Source organism: Neolamprologus multifasciatus, chromosome 17, assembly GCF_963576455.1.
Source record: "Neolamprologus multifasciatus chromosome 17, fNeoMul1.2, whole genome shotgun sequence".
Classification (NCBI taxonomy): Eukaryota; Metazoa; Chordata; class Actinopteri; order Cichliformes; family Cichlidae; genus Neolamprologus; species Neolamprologus multifasciatus.
The window spans coordinates 17887065-17907348 of NC_140455.1; the positions used below are offsets into that span (position 1 = coordinate 17887065).

At 40.2% G+C, this 20284-nt stretch overlaps 1 protein-coding gene across 2 annotated transcripts in view; it reads right to left on the reverse strand.

The window, feature by feature from the left end:
- Positions 1 to 356: 356 nt before the first annotated feature.
- The window catches only part of LOC146499253 (thyrotropin-releasing hormone-degrading ectoenzyme-like), a 263625-nt gene continuing 243697 nt past the window's right edge, over positions 357 to 20284 (reverse strand). Inside the window, exons 17-20 of one of the 2 annotated variants that reach the window (XM_085138114.1) lie at positions 15522 to 15689; positions 12042 to 12182; positions 11869 to 11950; positions 357 to 5390 (exon numbers count right to left, since the gene is read on the reverse strand). In XM_085138114.1, coding sequence (XP_084994240.1) covers positions 5238 to 5390; positions 11869 to 11950; positions 12042 to 12182; positions 15522 to 15689 — 544 coding nt within the window. In that variant the 3' untranslated portion in view covers positions 357 to 5237. Of the gene's footprint in view, positions 5391 to 8134; positions 11951 to 12041; positions 12183 to 15521; positions 15690 to 20284 lie in introns of those variants that run through there. The other variant, XM_085138113.1, reaches the window with a different exon arrangement.

Genomic DNA, 20284 nt, shown 5'->3' on the forward strand with positions numbered 1-20284 from the left:
TCTGCCTCTGTCCAAGGTTAGTGGCTCCTTGTATACTTAATATATTTTTTAAAGTAGTTCCTTCTTAGGTTGTGTTATGTTAAAAAGTACAGAATCAATGCTGCTTTCCAGCTCAGTTATCTTCAGACCCACTGTGCACATAAACTCTTCCATCATGGGATCCTGTATCCTGTTTTATGGTACTGAAATGCCAACACCATCTTCTGTAGCTATTAGGTCACTTTAGTTTTCAGAGGAACAGCTCAGCAGGACGTTACCCTCAGATTTGTGCGTTCAGACTAATAAACTTTCCTATTACTTGCCTTCTTGCTGGTTTTGAGGTACTGAACGGAAACAGAATGAATCACACACAAGGGTAACCATTTCTGTTTTAATATTGTCCAATCAGAAAACACAACCAAAGAAAAGTAAACAGGAAGTAGGATTAAAGGCTTGTGTAGGACTTCCTGTTTCTTTCAGATTTTGGTCCTAAGCCATAATCATCATCATGTTCATCATTACCACCACCATTAATATGATCTTCAGCATCAACATCTTTGTAGTCCACATTTTAATTTCAAAGTCATCACAGTTGGATAATTTACAGTGTTTATTATACCCACGGCAGATTTTTTGTGTGCTTTGTGTCTGTAAACTGAACTTCCCTGAATGGACAATGAAGGTTGAAAATGCACTGAATAATTAGTGTAATAATTAGAATGATACTAATTAGCTTTTTTACATCATCAACATTTGTCATCACTGAGTCAACCATCATAATTAGTTCCACCATCATAATTATAATCATTTAATCATAACTGGTAATGTGGCTCTCATCACCAAAACTGCTGTTTTCTTCATCTTCACACACGCACATCAACATACATCACTGGACACACATTTTATAGAAGCAGGCAGGTCCATTAATTTGTATATGGCTCAGTTATTAACATCAAAGCTGGATCGAAGAGAAGAGGAACAACTTCAAAGTCTGCTCCACTGGACGAAGGTTCAATGCAACAAACATTAAAAGTCCTTTTTTTTTAAAAAAAAAAAAACTTCTTAAAAGTCACATTTCCAAAGGTTTCACAGGTGTTCTCTTCAGGCATTTTTGTGTCCAGCTCATGTTCCTAAGACTCTCGAGTCCACAGAATCATTTACATTAAAAAAGCAAATCAGAAATCTACTCCCTTGAAAGTCCATTGTGCTTTTAAATCTGTCATGCTGCAAGACTCTTAGCCACACAGTCCACAGCAGTGCAGAGCCCATTATACTGTACAATCCACATTGATCGGAAATCCTTTGATCTGTAGAATCTGTCACATTGCTGTCGCGCAGCCAACACCTCCATTCTGCTTTATATTTTGTAGTGCAGCAGAATCTGTACAGGCTCCACAAAGCAGTCAGATCTACGACACTCGTGCACGACTGACCGTGTGTATCGTCAGTGCTGTTGTACACCGTCTGTTGTACTTTGTAATCCATCACACTGTCCCATATAGCATCAACTCTGCCAAACTGCATGCTCCTGAACATAGAACTTATCGTTGCAAACAAATATCTTGAAATGCCAGGTTCCTCAAGCTTTGCATTTCATCAGTAAATCACTTTGTGAACTTTATAGGATTACACTTGCCTGTCTTTAAATAAGTCCACTGATGATGACCTTTAATCTGTCACATCAACATGAGTACAACTGTGTTTAAAAAGCCACATCATCTGCATATAACGACACTAAACACATTTCTCTAAACAACATGCTCTCAGCTGTCTTGTTGGACATTTCATTTTACCATCTTTCATTTTGACTCTACTCACTGATTTGTCCATCAGGTTTACAGATATCTAACCATTGACTGGCTCAAAAAAAAATAAATCTTGTATTTCTGACTGTAGGTTTTGTCCAGAAGTTGAGGCTGATGTGCTTTTGTCCAACAACTTTCTGGTTTTGTGCTTTGTAAAACCACAGAAATCTTTTTGAGTTGTTATTTGGTCACTGATTTAATTTCCAAGATTGCTGTCAGCCAGAAAAAGCTTTCTGAGATGCTCTGTCAGTTTTACAGTCCCCTGGCTCCTCTCAGTTTCCCACAAGGAATGATTCCAACATTCTCATCCATCTGTCATTCAATTAATCTCTCTGAGGAGTTTGTCAGACTTTAGGAGGTCACAAAATAAATAGCAGGTTTTCTGGCTGACAGATTTGAAGTGGGAAGCATTTGGGGAAACTATTACAATTACACCTGACCCCCTCTGGTAGCTTGCCAAGTGTGTGGATGCAGGTGTCTTTAATTTAAGAGGACATGTACCAAAAAAAAAAAAAAAAAATCTCTACCCTATGTGTTGGAGAAAAGAAAATAATGTCTTTTACTTGTTCCAAACAAGTAAACACACAGATTCTTTTAAAGAATAAAAAATATATATTATGATAGCTTAGGGTTATAAATTTGTATTTTTAAAATTAGCCCCCTGAAAGTTAACTGGATCATGCTAATGTGAGTCTTTTTCCATTTAAGTCTATGAATGCCAAATTAGTTGTGCATTCAGAGATGCTGTACTGCATACCTTGATAGTAATGAGTGATTATTTGGGTTACTGTTGTCGTACTATCAGATTCCTGTGAAAGCAGTCTGGTCATTCTCCTCTGACCTCTGACATCAACAGTGTATTTTCTCAGAGAGAACTGCTGTTAACTGGATATTTTCTATTTTTCCCGACCAGGCTAATGAGAGCTGCATTCATTTTACATTTGAATTTGTTTTTCTTTTCCTGCTTTCTTTGCCTTTACAAATGAGAAACAAATGCATTAAAATAATTGTTATTTTGGTTTTTTGTCAGGTAGCATATTTAATCCTATAGAGGACACAGAAATACAGACTTACATATTGGCAAATGGAAAATACCTTTCATGGTAAATTCTGTTTTTGTAGTTGCTGTCAACAACTTTAAATAGAAAAACTAATTTATAGGAAATTGTAAATCTTGTCCTATTCAGCCTCTGTGCTTTTGCTTAAACCCAACAAACCCTTTATATACTAAGGCTGTTTTGGGCCTTCTTTTAAAGTCTCCTTCAAAATGCTGTCCAGTTTTGCTTATAGAAAAGAAAACAGACCTTTGCTCGACCATTATTATTCTTCAGCATTAAGTGTTTTCTCTGGTTTAGAGGAAATTTTGATTGAGCTTTTGTGCTGTGAGCTTTTTATATTCAGGGGACATTTCTGAAACGAGGCCCCAATAAACCCCTCCTGAAACCACTGATATTTTCAAAAGCTGAGTTTTTGATCATGAAAAAAAAAACCCTTTAATTTCAGGCCGAATGGTATGAATTCTGTGGACAGTTAATGAGTGTGAATCAGTGCTCTGAGTGTTATCAGAAGACACTAAGTCCATGTAGTGTTAATTACAGCTCTGTTCAATGATCGACATGCCCCTAACTGCCAGGGTGTCTGCCTTTTAACATCAGCCGGTTTAATGTGCTGAACACAGGCCAGACTGATTAAACTGTTCTGGATCTTTGGTTAGCAAGGGCGTTGTGAGGATCAGAGCCTTGAAGTGCTGAAAACTGCGAGTTGCATCTTTAATCAGCCAATCAAAATGCAGACAATTACACCTATGATTTGTCAAAGTGAGAGTAAAATTTTCTTTGTTCTGGATATGTTGAAATGTCTATTTTGAATCCTTTCTAGTCAATTCATTGCATTGTGTGATTGAAACCATACAATCTAATGTGGACGTAATGTTTTCAGTGGGAAAAACATTTTGTCATTCATCCAACTGACTTCTACAGTCTCAGCCTGGAACACCACTAAGTTACTGGTTCAGGTATATGGATGACACCTGGGTGAGATCAAATCTCAGGACATACCACAATTCACTGATCACATTAACTCAGTGGACCAACACATCAAATTCATCAGGGAGGATATGAAAATTGACAGGTTAGCCTTCTTAGACTGTGAGATTTCCATCAGTAATGGGGGACATTTAAAAGCTGATGTGTACCATAAACCTACCCATGTGGATTAGTATTTAAGGTTTGACTCTCATCATCCACTGGATCACAAACTGGGTGTCATTTAGGATGCTAAAACACATAGCGATCACCATCCCACATATACAGTGGCCAGGGAAGCAGAAGAACATCATATCAAGAAGGTCCTGAGTAAAATACGGTTATCCCAGCTGGACAATTGTTAAAGCTGGGAAGGCACCTAAAGAAAGTTCCAGGCGATCAAGGAGAGAAGGACAACTGCAAAACCCGTAGTGATCCCTTATGTGTCAGGAGTATCGGAACAGTTGAGACACATTTTTTCTAAACACTGAGTCGGTGTGGATTTTAAACCCCAAAACACACTGAGCTACCAAAAACTGGTCCACCCCAAGGATCGGGTCCCCCGACACAAACAGAGTAATATAGTGTATGCTATTAAGAGCCAGGAGGCCTGCCATGATTTATACATCAGGGAAACCAAAAAACCTCTGGCGAAGTGGATGGCACAACACAGAAGAGCTAACTTGCCAGTCCCAGACTCCGCAGTCTATCTATGCCTACAGGCTAGTAAACACTCTTTCAGTGATGAGGATGTACACATCCTGGACAGGGAGGAACGCTGGTTTGAGCGGCTGAGACTGAAGAAGCCACTTGGTTGAGCGACAAAATGTTTCTCCCACTGAAAATGCTATGTCCAAATGAACAGAATAAACTTTTTGACTTTTCGATACTGGTTGTGTTCCCATTTTTTGATCAAAAGAAAAGCTAGTATCAAACATCAGTGTCATATTAGATGTTTTAAAGGGAAAACTCACTAAACCATTTATATCTAAACGCTTTGTCAACCTCAGAAAGAACCACCCGTGACTGCTAATACCACAGTAAGTAGTCCTCCATGGGCTGTGTCTAATGAAGTCTAGCTGAAATACAACTTTGTTTTTTTTGTTGTTTATAAAAATCTTAGTCATTTCACTTTGTTGTATGCTGTTTTTAATCTGAGAGCTGGTTCTTGTCTCAGTGACTGCCCTTAAAGCAGTCTAAACATAGCACAGAAACCAATTTAACCACATCAGCCACAAGTGGAAGAAAGCAATCTAGTAGAGCTAAAAAGATTGAAATCAAGGTTCTTTTAAAAAATCAAAACCAGTCAACCCAGTGTTCTTGATCTTTCAGTCCATCTTTTTTTCTGTCTGACTGCATCTGGTAGCTAGCAGGGCATTAGCATAGCAGTCAGTTTGCAGTCACTTCACTTTAGCTGGCTGGCATGGTGTTAGCCGAAGGTGGTACTCGGAGGTTTGCGTAGCCACTGGTAGAACTGCCGCCGGTGTAGGCGGTGCCAGCGCACATTGCCCTCGACAATTTCCAGCGCTCGTGGCAACGCAGGCCCCGCCCCCACACCACTGGACAGGATGAACTCCTTTAACTAAAGGAAGAAAGAACGACAGGAGTAAATAAGGCAGCAGAGGAGAAGAAAGGAAAGAAAAGAAGATGAAAGAAAAGCAATAATAATAATATTTATCCCCTGTAGATGCTAAAAAGGCTGTCACCCACCCCCCTCCGCAGTGCTGAAAGAAACAACTTCTTGACTTTTCAGGATGGAGATCCCTAACACGGTGGACATTGATAACTTTCAGGCAGATTTGAGCCTTTCAAGCTCATCAAACTGTTCTATGTTGTTTCCATTAAAATTTAAAAATCTAAATAAAACTTAGAAGGCACAATCTTTGTGCCTGAGATGGTCAAGAGTAGAAAACTGAAGAGAGCATTGTGGGGCAGTTTGAACCCAGAGGTTAGTCTCACAGGGATTCCTTTTACATACATTGACCTCATGAATTGAAACTTGTGCCATGTCCATTATAAAAATCCACCTCTGGGAGAGTATATATATGACATAAATAAAGGAAAGCTTCATAATTCCACTTTTAGAAGTAAGAAAAAGTAAGAATGTATTCTGTACAATTAACAGATACATTGCCAGTAGAAGTTGAAAAAAAAACCCCCAACAATAGCATACACATTTCATTCTTTTAGTTTGAGGGTTTTGACCAGATTGTGAACCCAGCTGCAAGGATTTGCTCCCATTCAGCCATGAGAGCATTAGTGTGCTGCTACACTGATGCTGGGTGATAAATCTGGATCACAGTTGCTGTTCCAGTTCACCCCAGAGGTGTTGGATGAAACTAATGAGGTCAGGGCTTGCAGGATCTTCTGCAAACAGTTAACACAAAGTTAGATGGATACTAAAGCAAATAACTGAAAACTCCTGGATGATGTTTTCACGTCTCAAACAGATTATTTTAGAGTTGCACTGTAAACCTGCAAAAGCTGGAAACATTTTATTGTATTTTATATTGATGCACTTTAATGTCATGGTATATGTACAGTTTCACTACATTTAAATTAAATAGCTTGTTAGCTCAGCTGAAATAGTTTCACAGTGTCTTATTTAATTTTCTTCACTTATGCATCCCGGAGAAAGGCATGTGTAAGGTAAATAAACAGTTTCAAATTAAATACTGTAATCATGGACATTTAAATGCAGTTATTCTTCATTCCTCTTGGCTTGAATGGTACTTGTGGTGAGTGAGTATACATTTTTGATGGTCATTAGCAAGACAGCTTGAAATTCACTTCACAGACTTTGATTTTTTTTCACTGAGCGGAGCACCACACTACACACAGATACCTGTGCTACCAATTACAGGTAGCTAGGAAACGACTCTGCTCACGGTGTCACACCTCACAGTGTCATTATAAAATAAAATTAAACAAAACCTCAGCAGCTGAACTGTAAACATAATGGATTCACATATATCATCAGTATTTCAGAGCCTGCAGAATACTTCCCAGACACGCCCACTTAGAATAAAGGGTATACAATTATTTAATTGCTTTAATCATTACAGATTTACAAATTTTCAGGGTTTACAGACTGACTGTGAGCATGAATGTCATGAAAATATTTGGATTTTAATGATTTCTTCAAACTGTTCTTTTTCTAATGTTGTGTGATTGAACAGCATACATCTTAAAAAACAACATTCACACGTTTTTTTTATTTGCTCTGTTTTTTCACTGGGCAAATTTCCAGCTGCCCTGCTGGTAGCACACCACACCCTGAACCCACTGCCCCACCCCTCCCGTGCAGCTGAGCCACAAATACATTTATAAACCCCCCCACTAATCTTTGGTTAGCTTTCCCATTGCAAGCTGCACTTTGTCCAGATGCTTTTGGTAGCCATCAACAAGCTGTTCACATAATTCTAGATGGATATTTGACTATTTGTCTTTGTAGAATTGGTAAAGTTCATTTAAATTAGGGTTGAGGTCAAGGTTTTGGGAAGGCCATTCCAGAAGCTTAATTTTAGCCAACTTTATCCATTCCAACAACCGTTTTTGTATATTTGAGATCTTTGTCCTGCTGGAATAACAAGCGTGTTCAAATTTCAGTCATCTAATTTGTAGGTAGTCGTCCTCGTTCATTATTTCATCCACTTTGTGCAGAACAACAGCCCCAGTGCATGATGCTACCACCACCATGCTTGACAATTGGTACAGTGTTCTTAGGTTTCAAAGTCTCACCTTTACTCCTCTAAAAATATTTCAGTTCACTGTGGCCAGAGCTAAATCTTTGTCTCGTTTGACCATTAAACCTTTCTTCCGTAAGCACTTGACTTGTACATGTGGGAAGCTCGAAATTTCAGGTTGAAGGTGTTGATTTTGGAGTCACAGCTTCTTTCTTGGTCAGCACCCTGTCAGTCCATGGTGTTGTCAAAGTGACCGCATTGTGGACAGTGACACTGGTGTTCCAGCAGTTTCCATTCATGGGAGGCTTGAGCCTTCATGATTCCCAACATCAAAACCAATTTCCTCTCACGTGAGGGTGACAGTTTGGGTCACCCTCACATAAATTTCCTTTCTTAGATCTTCACTGAGTTTCTTGGACTTTCCCATTTTTCTGAGTATTGGTCAATCCAGTGAGTGCTGTCAAAAAAATCCTTTTTGTGCTGCAAAGAGAAACGACCAACTGTAGTCAGTCATGATGACTAAGGAAATGTTAACTAGCCTGTACATATTATTTATATTTGACTCATTTACACTTTTGACCCTGCATAGATTTGAGAAAATCTATAATAAATTCAAACATGTGGACCCAATTCCTGTTAAGTTATTATGTATTCTGTACAATTACTCCACCCTGGAAAAATAATGCCTAAAAAACATTAAATGTCCAAAATCACAGCATTCGTGCCCATGATGATTGGACAACAACTGTGCATGCACCGTATGCAGCAATAATGGCTGCTGAGAGATAATGGTCCTACCTGAAAGGCCTCCAAAGTCCACATTAGGGAGGGATGGTGATGTCTTAGGTCGCACATTTATTAGCTAGGAGATCATGGTCTGCATCCAAGTTTAAAACTTTTTAAGAATTTGTTTTGCTTGTTACAAGTGGAACTAAGGCAGCTGGACAAAGCAATAAAAAGGCACATGCATATACATTTGGCCATTTAGTAGCTGAAATACAAAAAGCTCTGAGGTTTTATATAAAGAAGACTTTGTTGTTTAAACACAGCTGAAGAAAAACGTTTGAATGTGAACATGTGATGTATTCAAGCTAAACTGTCTTTGAAAGGCATCAATTGATTGTTGAAAATTACTTTTTTTTTCAACAATTTATAATTACACATAAAATTTCCAGCATGAAAGTGGAGATGTCAAAAGAAGACTTTGGTTTACAGGACTGTAAATTAACAGGTTTTCAACATTAAGGTGTTTTTTTCTTTTTGGTCAAAAAGAGAAACTTTGTTGAAAGAAGTGAATTTTTTTTTTTTTAAAGTTGAGAGCCAAAAAGGAAACTTAATGTTGTTCAGAGTTTGACAGATTCAGTGAAGCACGGGCGGAAATCCATCCCTTCGGCTCACTTTACTACAGTTCATATCGTTAACCGAGCACTCCTCTGTGCCTTCCTTCCACCTTTCGTCTCTCCGATGATTTCACTTTCTGTTATCTTTACACTTTCTCTCTCCTGTGTGACTCACCCTAAGATCCTTTTCAAACTAAAAAGAATCATCATTAACTTAAACTCATGATGTTTTTGTTTAGAGGTTTCACTGACAGCCAAACCAAATGCGGTTACCAAACCAACAGGAAAGTCGAAAGAATATTAATCGCTAAAGTTTAAATAAACAGATTTATTCAGAAACACCTACGACCTTTTTTCTCTTCCTTTAATTTTATATTTAATTATATCTGATTTCCATCTTTTCATCATATCAAAGAACAAGCGTAGTAGCTGTGAGATGATTCAACAGAGGAACGATTAATGTTGTTAATCAAGCTCTATTTTCTCTGAGTAATCAACAGTAAATTTGGAATATTGATCCAGCTGTGAGCCTCTCGAGAACACAATTACACACTGATTAATTTCAAGGTCCTGTTAATTTCCAAGTTCCCATACTGGCATGTAGAAAACATGCTAATCTTCCTTCTGGTAGGGTATAGATTTATTTATTCTTGCTCTGAATGGAAGAATTAATTTCCCTTCATTTATTTAGGCCAAATGAAAGAGTCTAGAGTCACAAAGTCTTTAATGTGAAACAGTAAAGTAATCCAAACTTTCCACCAAGTTTCTACCAAGTAAGAAGAACATGACGAAGTCAGCAGGGAGGAAAATGGATTGGAACACACAGTGGGAAAAACACGGATGCCCCAAGAAAGAATGAAGGGAGGACTCAGGATATATGTACAGACAGAGTTAATTAGAGGAAGCTAAACAAATGTCTAACACAGGTGAAAGAAAATCAGGAAGAAGAAGCTAAACTTCATAAAAGACACAAAACAGTAACTCAGTCCGAACTGGTCAGTCTGTTTTATATCAGAACACACTGGCTCGGTCTCAGAAATTATCCAAAAGAATAGTTGTCTTTGAATGGTTACAACATTTTGGCTCATCATCAAAATCTCTGTGTAGCATATGGGTGAGTTTTTCACCTTGAAATTAAACAAGATGCGCTCACTGGTGTGTTACCATGCAGGATTCTCAGACAGACCACCTCCTCACTCATCACCTTTAAAGATGGCAACAAGAACAACAAAAATACTCAACTCTTAAAACTTAAAGTTAGAAAGTTAGTGAAGTTACCCTAACTTTGCCATCTTTAAAATGTGTGATGTCATAGTGGCTGCATTCACATTGTATACAGAGTCTATCACAGGAAAATTAAATTTACACAAGTAACTTTATGTCAGGGACCTGGATCTGAGCTATCGGGGGTCCCTGAGCTGTTATGGACTTGTGTTATATTATATGTGATACTGCGCTACTGTTCTGTGTCCACATTGGTATATAGGTAGGTATGTGTATATGTGTGTGTATATGCAGCTGTTTCCTGTAGCACCTTTAGGCCTGGTGGGTGTGGCCCTGCTAGAAGGCGGGCCACCTCTGAAGACCTTTGCCAAACACCTGCAGCTGATCAGCTATTTAGGAGAGTGCTGGAGCTTCCACCGATGCTGGATCATTGCGTGAGACTCCACATTAGTCTTCCGGTCGAGTTTAGTTAGTGCGTGTATGCCCGCGGTTGTATTGTGTCCTGACGGCTGCTTCTATTGTTTTCCCCAGGAGAGGTGTGGAGCGACGGACAGCAGCCAGCACTGGGAGTGCTGAGACACGGGAGTGGAGGGCACTAAGACACCGACTTTTCATGGAGGACGCAATGCGGGAGTCAGAGGAGAGCACGGGGATTTATTGTTGTTTTTTCCATTCACTGTGAATAAGGCGTCTGGGAAGGGATCTCAAAACTGGATTATAGATGGCAGACAGCTGGTGTCGTTCAAAGATGGTCGCTCACAGTGGACATAGATGGCTTCTTTCACTCCTCTTTCAAACCATCTGTCCTCTCTGTCCAAAATATGAACATTGGCATCCTCGAAAGAGTGTCCTTTGTCCTTAAGATGCAGATGGACAGCTGAGTCTTGTCCTGTGGAGGTGGCTCTTCTATGTTTTGCCATGCGCTTGTGAAGTGTCTGTTTGGTCTCTCCAATGTAGAGGTCTGGGCATTCCTCGCTACACTGTACAGCATACACCATGTTGTTAAGTTTGTGTTTTGGAGTTTTGTCTTTCGGGTGAACATGTTTTTGTCTGAGCGTGTTGTTGGGTCTGAAATACACCGGGATGTCGTGATTGGAGAAAACCCTCCTGAGTTTCTCTGATACACCGACTACATAGGGGATGACAATGTTGTTGCGTCTGTCCTTCTTATCCTCCCCCGCTGGTGTCTGATCTTCTTTTCTGTGCCTCTTTGCTGACTTTATAAATGCCCAATTAAGATAACTGCATCTTTTAAGTGCTTCCTTTACATGTGTGTGTTCCTTCTTTTTTCCTTCAGGCTTAGAGGGAACATGTTCTGCCCGGTGGTGTAGGGTCCTAATTACTCCAAGTGTGTTCCAGAGGGTGATGGGAGTCAAAGAGGAGGTACTGGTCCTTGTGTGTGGGCTTCTGGTAAACTTCAATGTTGAGGTTGCCATTCTCTTCAATGTGCACAGCGCAGTCCAGGAAGGGCAAACAGTCGTCCTTTGTGTCTTCCCTGGTGAACATGATGTTTTTATCCACAGCGTTAATGTGCGCAGTGAAGGATTCCACTTCTTGTGTCTTGATTTTGACCCAGGTGTCGTCTACATATCTGTACCAGTGGCTGGGTACTCTCCCTTTAAAAGAGCCAAGAGCCTTTCTTTCCACTTCCTCCATGTAAAGGTTGGCTACAATAGGTGACACGGGGGAGCCCATGGCGCAGCCATGTTTTTGTCTGTAGAAACCCTTGTTGTATTTTAAATATGTAGTGGTGAGGCAGAGGTCTAACAGTGTGCAAATCTGATCTTAGACCACCACTTGTTTCACTCACCTCATTGAGTTCTCGCTCAGTGTTGAGGAACTCTGTGACTCCACTGATGAGTTTGGAATTCATGAACAAAGCTTCACCGTATCTGAACAGAAATGAAGACATGGCATTTCAGGTGCTACATGTAAAGAACTTGAAGACGCTTGCATGCTTCTCTGATCGTTCACGTCTCTTACCGCGCGTTCAAGATGTCCCACTTCTCTCTGAAGTACCTCCAGGCCAGGTTCCGACCCTGAGGGTTTCGACCCACGTGGATGATGACATCAATCACATCCTGCTCTGGGACCAGGTCCGAGGTCAGAGACAGGTTCAACAGCCTTGGAAACACAAAGAAAAGGATGGAAAGGTTGGAATGTGGCTGTACCGAGTCTACCTGGAGAGCTGATAGGTTCCATATATGCTAACACATTAACATGCTCAACAAATATAACACGATCACAATATTAATAAATACTGAAATTTGCTCCAAATACTGACTTTGAATTTAACTATAAAGCCCTTAAAGACGACGCTCACACTCTTCCACAGTGTTGTCCCATCTGCCTTCCCTGATGCATGAAATATGACCGCAGCTTTCAAGAAGTAAAGAGTTAAGAGAAAACAATGTGGTATGTAAATATGGATCTTTTAAAGTTACAAGTCGCTCAATAAACTTCTTTACTTCCTGTTAAAGTTTTGTCATACATAGATTAATAACCTCACATAGAAGGTTCTGTGCACCTCTGGCAACTGGAACTCGTAAAGTGTATTTTGTGTTCAGATATTAAGAGTTGTTTAGCCTCGGTTTCTGGATTTGGTGTGAGAGTCGCAGTGTGTGAAGTCTAACGCGTGTGTCACTCGCCAGCAGCGTGAGGGTCAACAGCTCATGTAATCTGGCTAGAAAAGGTCAAGCTGTCATTTTGTAGTTTTTTTGCCCTGAGAGCTGCCGGAGGATGTTTCTGCCAAATCAAGAAAGAGTCCTCTGAAACACTCACGTGAGCTACACCCAGCTTAAGAGGGAATTTAAAGGGATTTACAGAAACATGTTGATCACACACAGAGCGATCTTTTGGATGTGTAAACGTATCAAATTGAGAGTTTGTATTTTAGATGTGAAACTGAGCAGGCCAAGGGAGTTTCATAAATTTATGTTCAATCATCCAACGTCGTGTTCAAAGTTTACCTTCATCTTTCTTTATTTTCTGTTGCTTCACTGTGTGTGTGTGTGTGTGTGTCGCTTGGCTCATTGTTTGTAACTGCCATCTTTTCATTAAACCCCCAAATCAATTTTCTCTCTCTTTTCCCACAATCCCTCTGCTGAAACCATTTCCTGTGTGACCAATCAGCTTCCTTCTGAGCTGTGGTTTTTGATTTGTGTGTGTGTGTGTGTGTGTGTGTATGTGTGTGTGTGTGTATGTGTGTGTGTGTGTGTGTGTTGCAATCTGAACATACAGTACCACCTCTCTGATTGCAGAACAGTTTACTGTGGGTAGAAAATCAATACCCGAGACACACACACATACACATTCACACACACACACACCTACACACACTGATCGGTCTTACCACGAGTGTGTGTGTAATTCATCCTTGCAATTTTTCTCAATGAGCGATAGTGGCAGTTGCCCCTGATAAAATACAGTGTTGTGTATAGACAGTCACACAAAAACACACTTGTACAGACACACACACACAAACCTAGCTGGATTTCAGCACATGTAACGCCCCCCAGGCATCTTTTCACTGCACACATTTATGTCAATTTGCAATTTTTTCCTGTCAGTGCGCCGCCAATTAACAGAGCTCACCTGACAGGTAGGATTTAGTCACCTTTTTATTTTTTATTGTTCACTGGTTTGTTTGTCATATTCTAATACAGCCCAGTACAGACACAATTCTGCAGTATCGGAGCCATTTTCCAAATATGAACAAAGTCATTGTTTCCACGCTGTCCCCCAAATTTGTGCTTTTACCTTTGTTACGAACTTGCATGTTCATGTGTTTGTTTTGTGCAGGTGTTATGTCTTTTTATGTTAATTTAGCTGTGCCAGGGCCCTGCTCCGATTGGTGCGTGGATAGACTGCACCGACGTGACTGGTTATGACATGTACGGGATCCGCCCATTAAAAGGAGGCTGGAGCGCTACAGCGGGAGAGGTCCTCGCGTTTCTCCTCACGACCCAGCAGTATTCCTATGGCAGTCGTTGGCTGCAATGCGCTTGAAAGTTGTGGAAGTGGAGTGGGTAGGCGCCTTGAGGCGACATTTGTTGTGATTTGGCGCTATATAAATAATATTGAATTGAATTGAATTGAATTAGGGGTGAGCTGCCGTTTCTTTTGATCACCCGTTTTCTCCTGTTTTGAGTTAGTTAAGTTAGACTCTGTCTTTATTTTTGACTTTGTTTTGGTAAGGTCAGGGGTGCGGGATTTGTGTAGATTTGTTTTGTTTATTGTTTTGGCCTTGACTCACCCTGAAGTGTTGACACTCCCGTTTTGGTTCCTTTTTTTTCACATTGTAAATAAATCACATTGAAACTAAAGGATTTGTTTCTTGTGGCTGCTTGGGTCTCGGGGAGGGGGAGGGGGGGGGGAGCGAGCGAGTGCCTCACTCATGTTATTGCCTGGCCCTAGACGGGTCGTAACACCTTCATTTCTTGGTCTGATAATGTTTTTTTAGACTCAGTCTAAGTTGGTCTTAACCAAACTGTTCCTGGCAGCACGTTCTGTTTATTTTCAGTACTTTTTTTTTTTTTTAAATTAAAGTTCTATTTATTTATTCCATCCTGCCCGTCTTCCACATGTCTGTTTTTGGTCCCTCTTACACAGACACCTATTACAGCTCAAAATAAATGTGAATGTTGTTACATATCTGCCGGAGGGTCTTAACAATTTAATATTATATGACATTTGCAGAACATGTACGCAAGATGCAATTAAAGACAAACAGCAGGAGGTAGATAATCCAGATGTGAATTAAAATCACAGCAGGAAGCTGATTAAAAATAGCAGCAATGCAGAATTATTTAATATTCAGATTACACGATGTGACTGTGATACTGGCACAGCCTGACAGGCACACAAATGCCAGTGGATGTTAAGAGGTTAACTTGATCTCACTTCAGGATGCTATCCCACCACTGTCATTCATTAATGTGATGCTCAGACACACTTGGCCTGTCTCTATGTTCCCCTCCAGCACAGAGTCATTGTACATGGCTCAAGTTTCAGTTTCAGTCACAAAATCCTGATTTCATACGGGAAGATTTGTTACTGCTGTTGCTTTCCTGAAAACATAAAAAATAGTGAAGCAGAATTCAGACTCTTGGGTCAGTTTATCACTGTGACCGTCTCGAAAGACACAAACAAATGGTTATACTGTATAGAATCCATGCGGGCCCGATGTGGGAGACCTAAATCCTTTGAGAGTTGTGTCAGGAAGGGCATCTGGTGTAAAAATCTGCCAAATCAACTATGCGATGACCCCTTGTATTAGGGGTGCGTGGGTCTGCCCAAACTTGCCCTCACATGGGCCCCAACAGGGCATATTTGTTGGGTAGATCAATGATATTGATTCATATGACTTTATGAATTGCAATTTAACCTCACAAACACTCAATGAGATAGCTGTGTTTTTTTAAACAATAGCTGCAATGACAGAGACAGCCGAGCCATGTCTACCTGTTGAGGAGGAAAGTGTTGTCTGAGCAGGTCAGAGCCTCCAGCAGGATCTTCTTCTCTGAAACGGCGTTGGAAGAGTGAAACTTCATCCAGATGAACTCCCACACATCCTCGTCCATCAGGCTGACTCCGGTGCAGTAAACTATGTCTCGGATGTTAGGAGGAATCCTACAGGGCAGGGACACAATATCACACCATCACACTGACTGAAGCCACTCTGCCCCGGTGCAACAAATTACCGGTATAGCAAAAGTCTGGTATCATTTTAGGAATGTGAGTATTTGATGTGACTTATTTGCAGTACCACCTTCCTGCAGGGACAGGAAGGTAATAAAACTAAAAGCCCCGATAAGGCATGTCTGTGGGATTAACTGGGACGCTCTCTGGGTGCTAAGTGAGAAATTCTGATTCCATTAAGAAGCTCCATTAAAACATTCCTCCTGCTGCTGCTATGGTCACAAAATGCAGAGAAAGAGCCACACTCAGACACTTTTGAACAACTGGGACTTTAGAAAGTTTCAGGAAGTCTAATTGGCACGCATACCTCTAAATTTATTGTGTTGGAATATATTTTCAGTTTGAATAGCATACGACTGCAGACAGCTTCTGTCTCAGCTGCATTCACAATCGCCAAGCCAAACTTTAATCAGAGTAAACACAGCAAATGTTCTAGTCAGTGTCCAAGTTCCAACTTTGAGATACACGCTTAAGTAAACAGCCGAGACAGAGATGGCGATGCATAAATTCTGAGTAGAGGTTTAGGAGAATTCTAACTGAGATGCTAAAAAACACATTAGCCGGTCACCCTGCTGCTCTGATGAATGCTCAGATTAAAGCTTCACAAGACTTTCGGTGATGTGGTCGCAGGTAGCTGCTGCCTTGCTTTATTTGTAGCACAAACTACCGTGGCATTTGTTCTGGTGCTTCAGTGGATTCAGATAGTCTGACTGTGTTGGCAGGGTGGATGAGCCGTACTGCTGTGTTCATGTTTAAGCTGCAGCGATAAAAGCTTTTTGATCCCTGCATTTCTTTGCAGTCACCAAAGCTCGTCATTTTGAACAGTTTTGAATTGATTGTGTGTTTTTTATGTAATTCAAGTTGAGGCTGTTAGAGTTGCAGTTAAGAACTTTTAGATTCAGTTCCATTGCAAAACAATAACTCCATAAGTGACTCTTTGTTGATGACCCTAATGTTCTCTCTTATTTATACATTTGATGAGATGGAAGTCATTAAAATGGTATTCTGTACTGATCAGAACTAAAGTAAAGGAGGCTTGTTTCTTGTGTTTCCCATCCATAGTTACTTGTTATGACCGCATTGTCGCAGCTGTAACTGACTAAAACAGAAGCTACTGTCCCGTAATAGTCTTTTAATCATAATTACCAGAAGTTGATGAAAGTTGGTGGTGTAGTATAAGTGCTGGCAAGCAAGACCAAGCAACACTACTAAAAACATGTTCAACATGGGAAGAAATATGAGCAACTAGAAAAAGTGAAAACAAGCCAGTCACTTAAATCCTAAAAGTTCTCTCACAGGAAAAAAAAGAGTGTGTTCAGCTATATTAATCATGGAAGGACTCATAAACAGTCACAGTCGTTGGGATGGCCAATATTTGCATTTTCACCAACTCTAAATACTCATTAACTCTGTTATTGGTTTACAACCTGTACAATCGACCAGCTGCTCTTGTTGTTTGAACTGAATATTGATCTTCCAGGGTGTCAGATATGAGTGAGTTACTTAATGAATAGACAGGTACAAAAACAAGACCTGTCTAAGCAGAGATTCTCAGATTTCTTTCTCCCTCTCCAGCTCCTCTAACACTTACTTCTTGGGGGAGTCTGAGGCATTCCTAAGCCAGCTGAGAGATTCAATTTCACCAGCATGTTCTGGGTGTGCCCTCGGGTCTAATCCCAGTTGGAAATGCTGAAACATCTCACCTGTAAGCACCCTGGTCAAATCCTTGAATCATCTGAAATGGCTGTTTTTGATGTGGAGGAATAATGCTCTGTTCTGTCCACATCTCTAAGGGAGAGGCCAGACAGCCTACAGAGGAACCTCATTTCCTCTGTTGGTGATTACCACCAGCTGTAGATGAACCCATAATATGGTGATGTTTGCTTTGTTTAGACAAATACAATTATTTCAACACTAACAAGGTAGAATAATAACCTAAGCCTCTATCTGAATACATAGAAAACTCTGCCCCTGTATCCTCCTGGAGGAGTCTGGAGTGAGTGGCTGGGCACAGGAAGGTCTGGTCATCTCTGATTAGACTGCTGCCCTCGTGACCCTTACTGGATCAGCAGCAAAGAAAACACAAATTAACACCCATTAACCTCTCAACAATCAACAAGTTGGTACTGACAGTGTTAGGAGGTTAATATCCAACATCACAATATAACAGACTCGTTTGATGCGATAAACAGCTGATGGAGCTGATTCATCATTAGCAAAGAGGTGAACAAGATATAATAACACAATATCTGACATTTTTTTCTCTATTTATTGCTGCCAGTGTTTTATTGTCACAAATGCGTGTTTTGTTATTATATATTTTAGTCCATTTATTTCCATTTACAACATAACACATGGTGTAGTTGCAGTCTTGATTCACATTGCTTCTAGCTGATTACTCTTTGTAACTTCTCTGTGACAGAAAATAAACACACACAAAGTTTATTAAAATAAAATGAGCTGGGTTTGTGTCAGTAATTTGTCTGTAAAGTTTTTTTTTTTTGTAAAGTCTTTGAACACAAACTGAATGATGTTTCTTATTTTGAACCTGCTGTGAAAGCACCCCACGACTTGTGTCAACATTTATTATTGTGCTGTGTATCACCATTTGCAGGCAGAGCAATAAAAGTGGAATCTGTGAGGTGACCTGGCACACTAAATGCTGGTTACGCAAACTGTATCTCAGTTATCTGACTGCTGGAGGAAAAAAGCAACACCTGGTGGTACAGGCTGATTGATAAGAGCGAGATCTGGAGCCCCTTCGAGCAAGACCTTTGATACACCATGAATCCCATTTCATCCACGAAGGGAAAAAAGTCTACACAAATGTTCTGAACTGTCAAAACAACATAAAAAACTTCATGTGTACCTGACAAAACCCACATCCGTGTAAGTGTCTGTAAAAGATGGATGCAGCTTCATATTTAAGTGCCTGAGTATGAGGCAGTAGGGCGTGCCTCCTCTGGTTGTGAAAAATAAATCTGTAATATAAGTTTCTATGAGACTGTAAAATCTGTGGCATCAGTAAACACTTTCCTGAGTTTGTGGTCTCATTCTGATGTTTAATGTCTTATTGAATTCAATATGATGTTCAAGTTGCTCTATTTAAAGGAAAACAGAGAACCTTATTTGTTAAATATCTGGTATCTTATGTCTCTGCACCACACTGAATGTACCTCCTGTCTACTAAGAACAGAAAGCTGAGGCTACAATTCACACAGTCTCAACAAAAGATTAGAAAAATGTTGCCGGGTCGGATTTCGTCTCAAATTTTGCTGCATTTTGATGGTATAAACAACACAAGTGCATGAATCCATCCTACCTTGTATCAACGTTGCTGGTGCTGGAGTAAAGGTTATGGGGATATTTTCTTGGTGCTCTTTGGGCCCCAAAGAGTAGCAACTGAGCATCATTTAAACCTCACAACCTACTGTACCTGAGTAGTTTTGCTGACCTTTATGAGCACAGTTATAACCATCAAATCATTTCAAACTAGTTTCTTGAACATGCCAACAAGGTCACTGTCCTGAAATGACCTCCACAGTCACCATTCCAACAGAAAACCTTTGGGATGTGGTGGAACAAGATGGAAGTGTAGCATGATGGCTTCATGTCAATATGGACCAAAATCCCCGAGGTATGCTTCCAGCATCTTGTTAAATCTGTGCCATCAATAATAAACTCTTTACCTCTTTAAAGCAAGGACAACCCCTGAAGCTCTTTTCTAAACTGAGCGGCTTCTGTCATATTTCAGGTGTGCTTATCTACTGAGTGTGAATCAGAAGTTGGTGATGGTGGTCTGTCTATGTAGCTACACAGAAACCGTTCTAATGGTTGTCGAACCACATATTTATATATATACTGAATTGTTAAAACTCTTCATTAAAGGTAGAGAGGAAGTCATCAATGTTATCTTTGTAGGACAAAGAGTTACGGCAGCTCAAAGCAAAAGGAGGTAAAACCTGGTATTAGCAAGGTGTTCCTAATAAAGTGTCTGGTGAGTATATACAGTGTATATTTTTTTTTAGAGATGACCTCTCTATTTGGCAAGTTCTCACTATTTTGAGGAGCTGGGCCCAGTGGAGCCTTTGTGGGGGATGATAACCTGACCGTGTTCTGTTCTGCCTCTGTGGAGACCTCAAGGACAACCTGACTGCTTGTTGTCTAGTTCGGAATAACTTCACTGTGTTCCTCTGTATGGAGTAGCTGTGGGAAAGTGCACAAAGGTAAATCTCTGTGAAAGAATAAACTTCAGAATGTGGAAGGTCATACCCGATGTAACACCTGTGCTCGTCTCTGTTCTCCTTCCCTAATAATTTATTTATCTATTTTAAACTTTAGATCTATGCCTACTGAAAGATTATTTCTGCATGAGGAGAACCTGGTCTCACAAGATTTCAATAAGACTAGACGGAAGGTCAAATTCAGACGAGAAAGTCTGGGGGGGTCATGTTTATTTACTGTATGTCAGATCAGATTTACCCATTACTGTGCTGAACTGAAAATATAACTTTGATGAACATTTG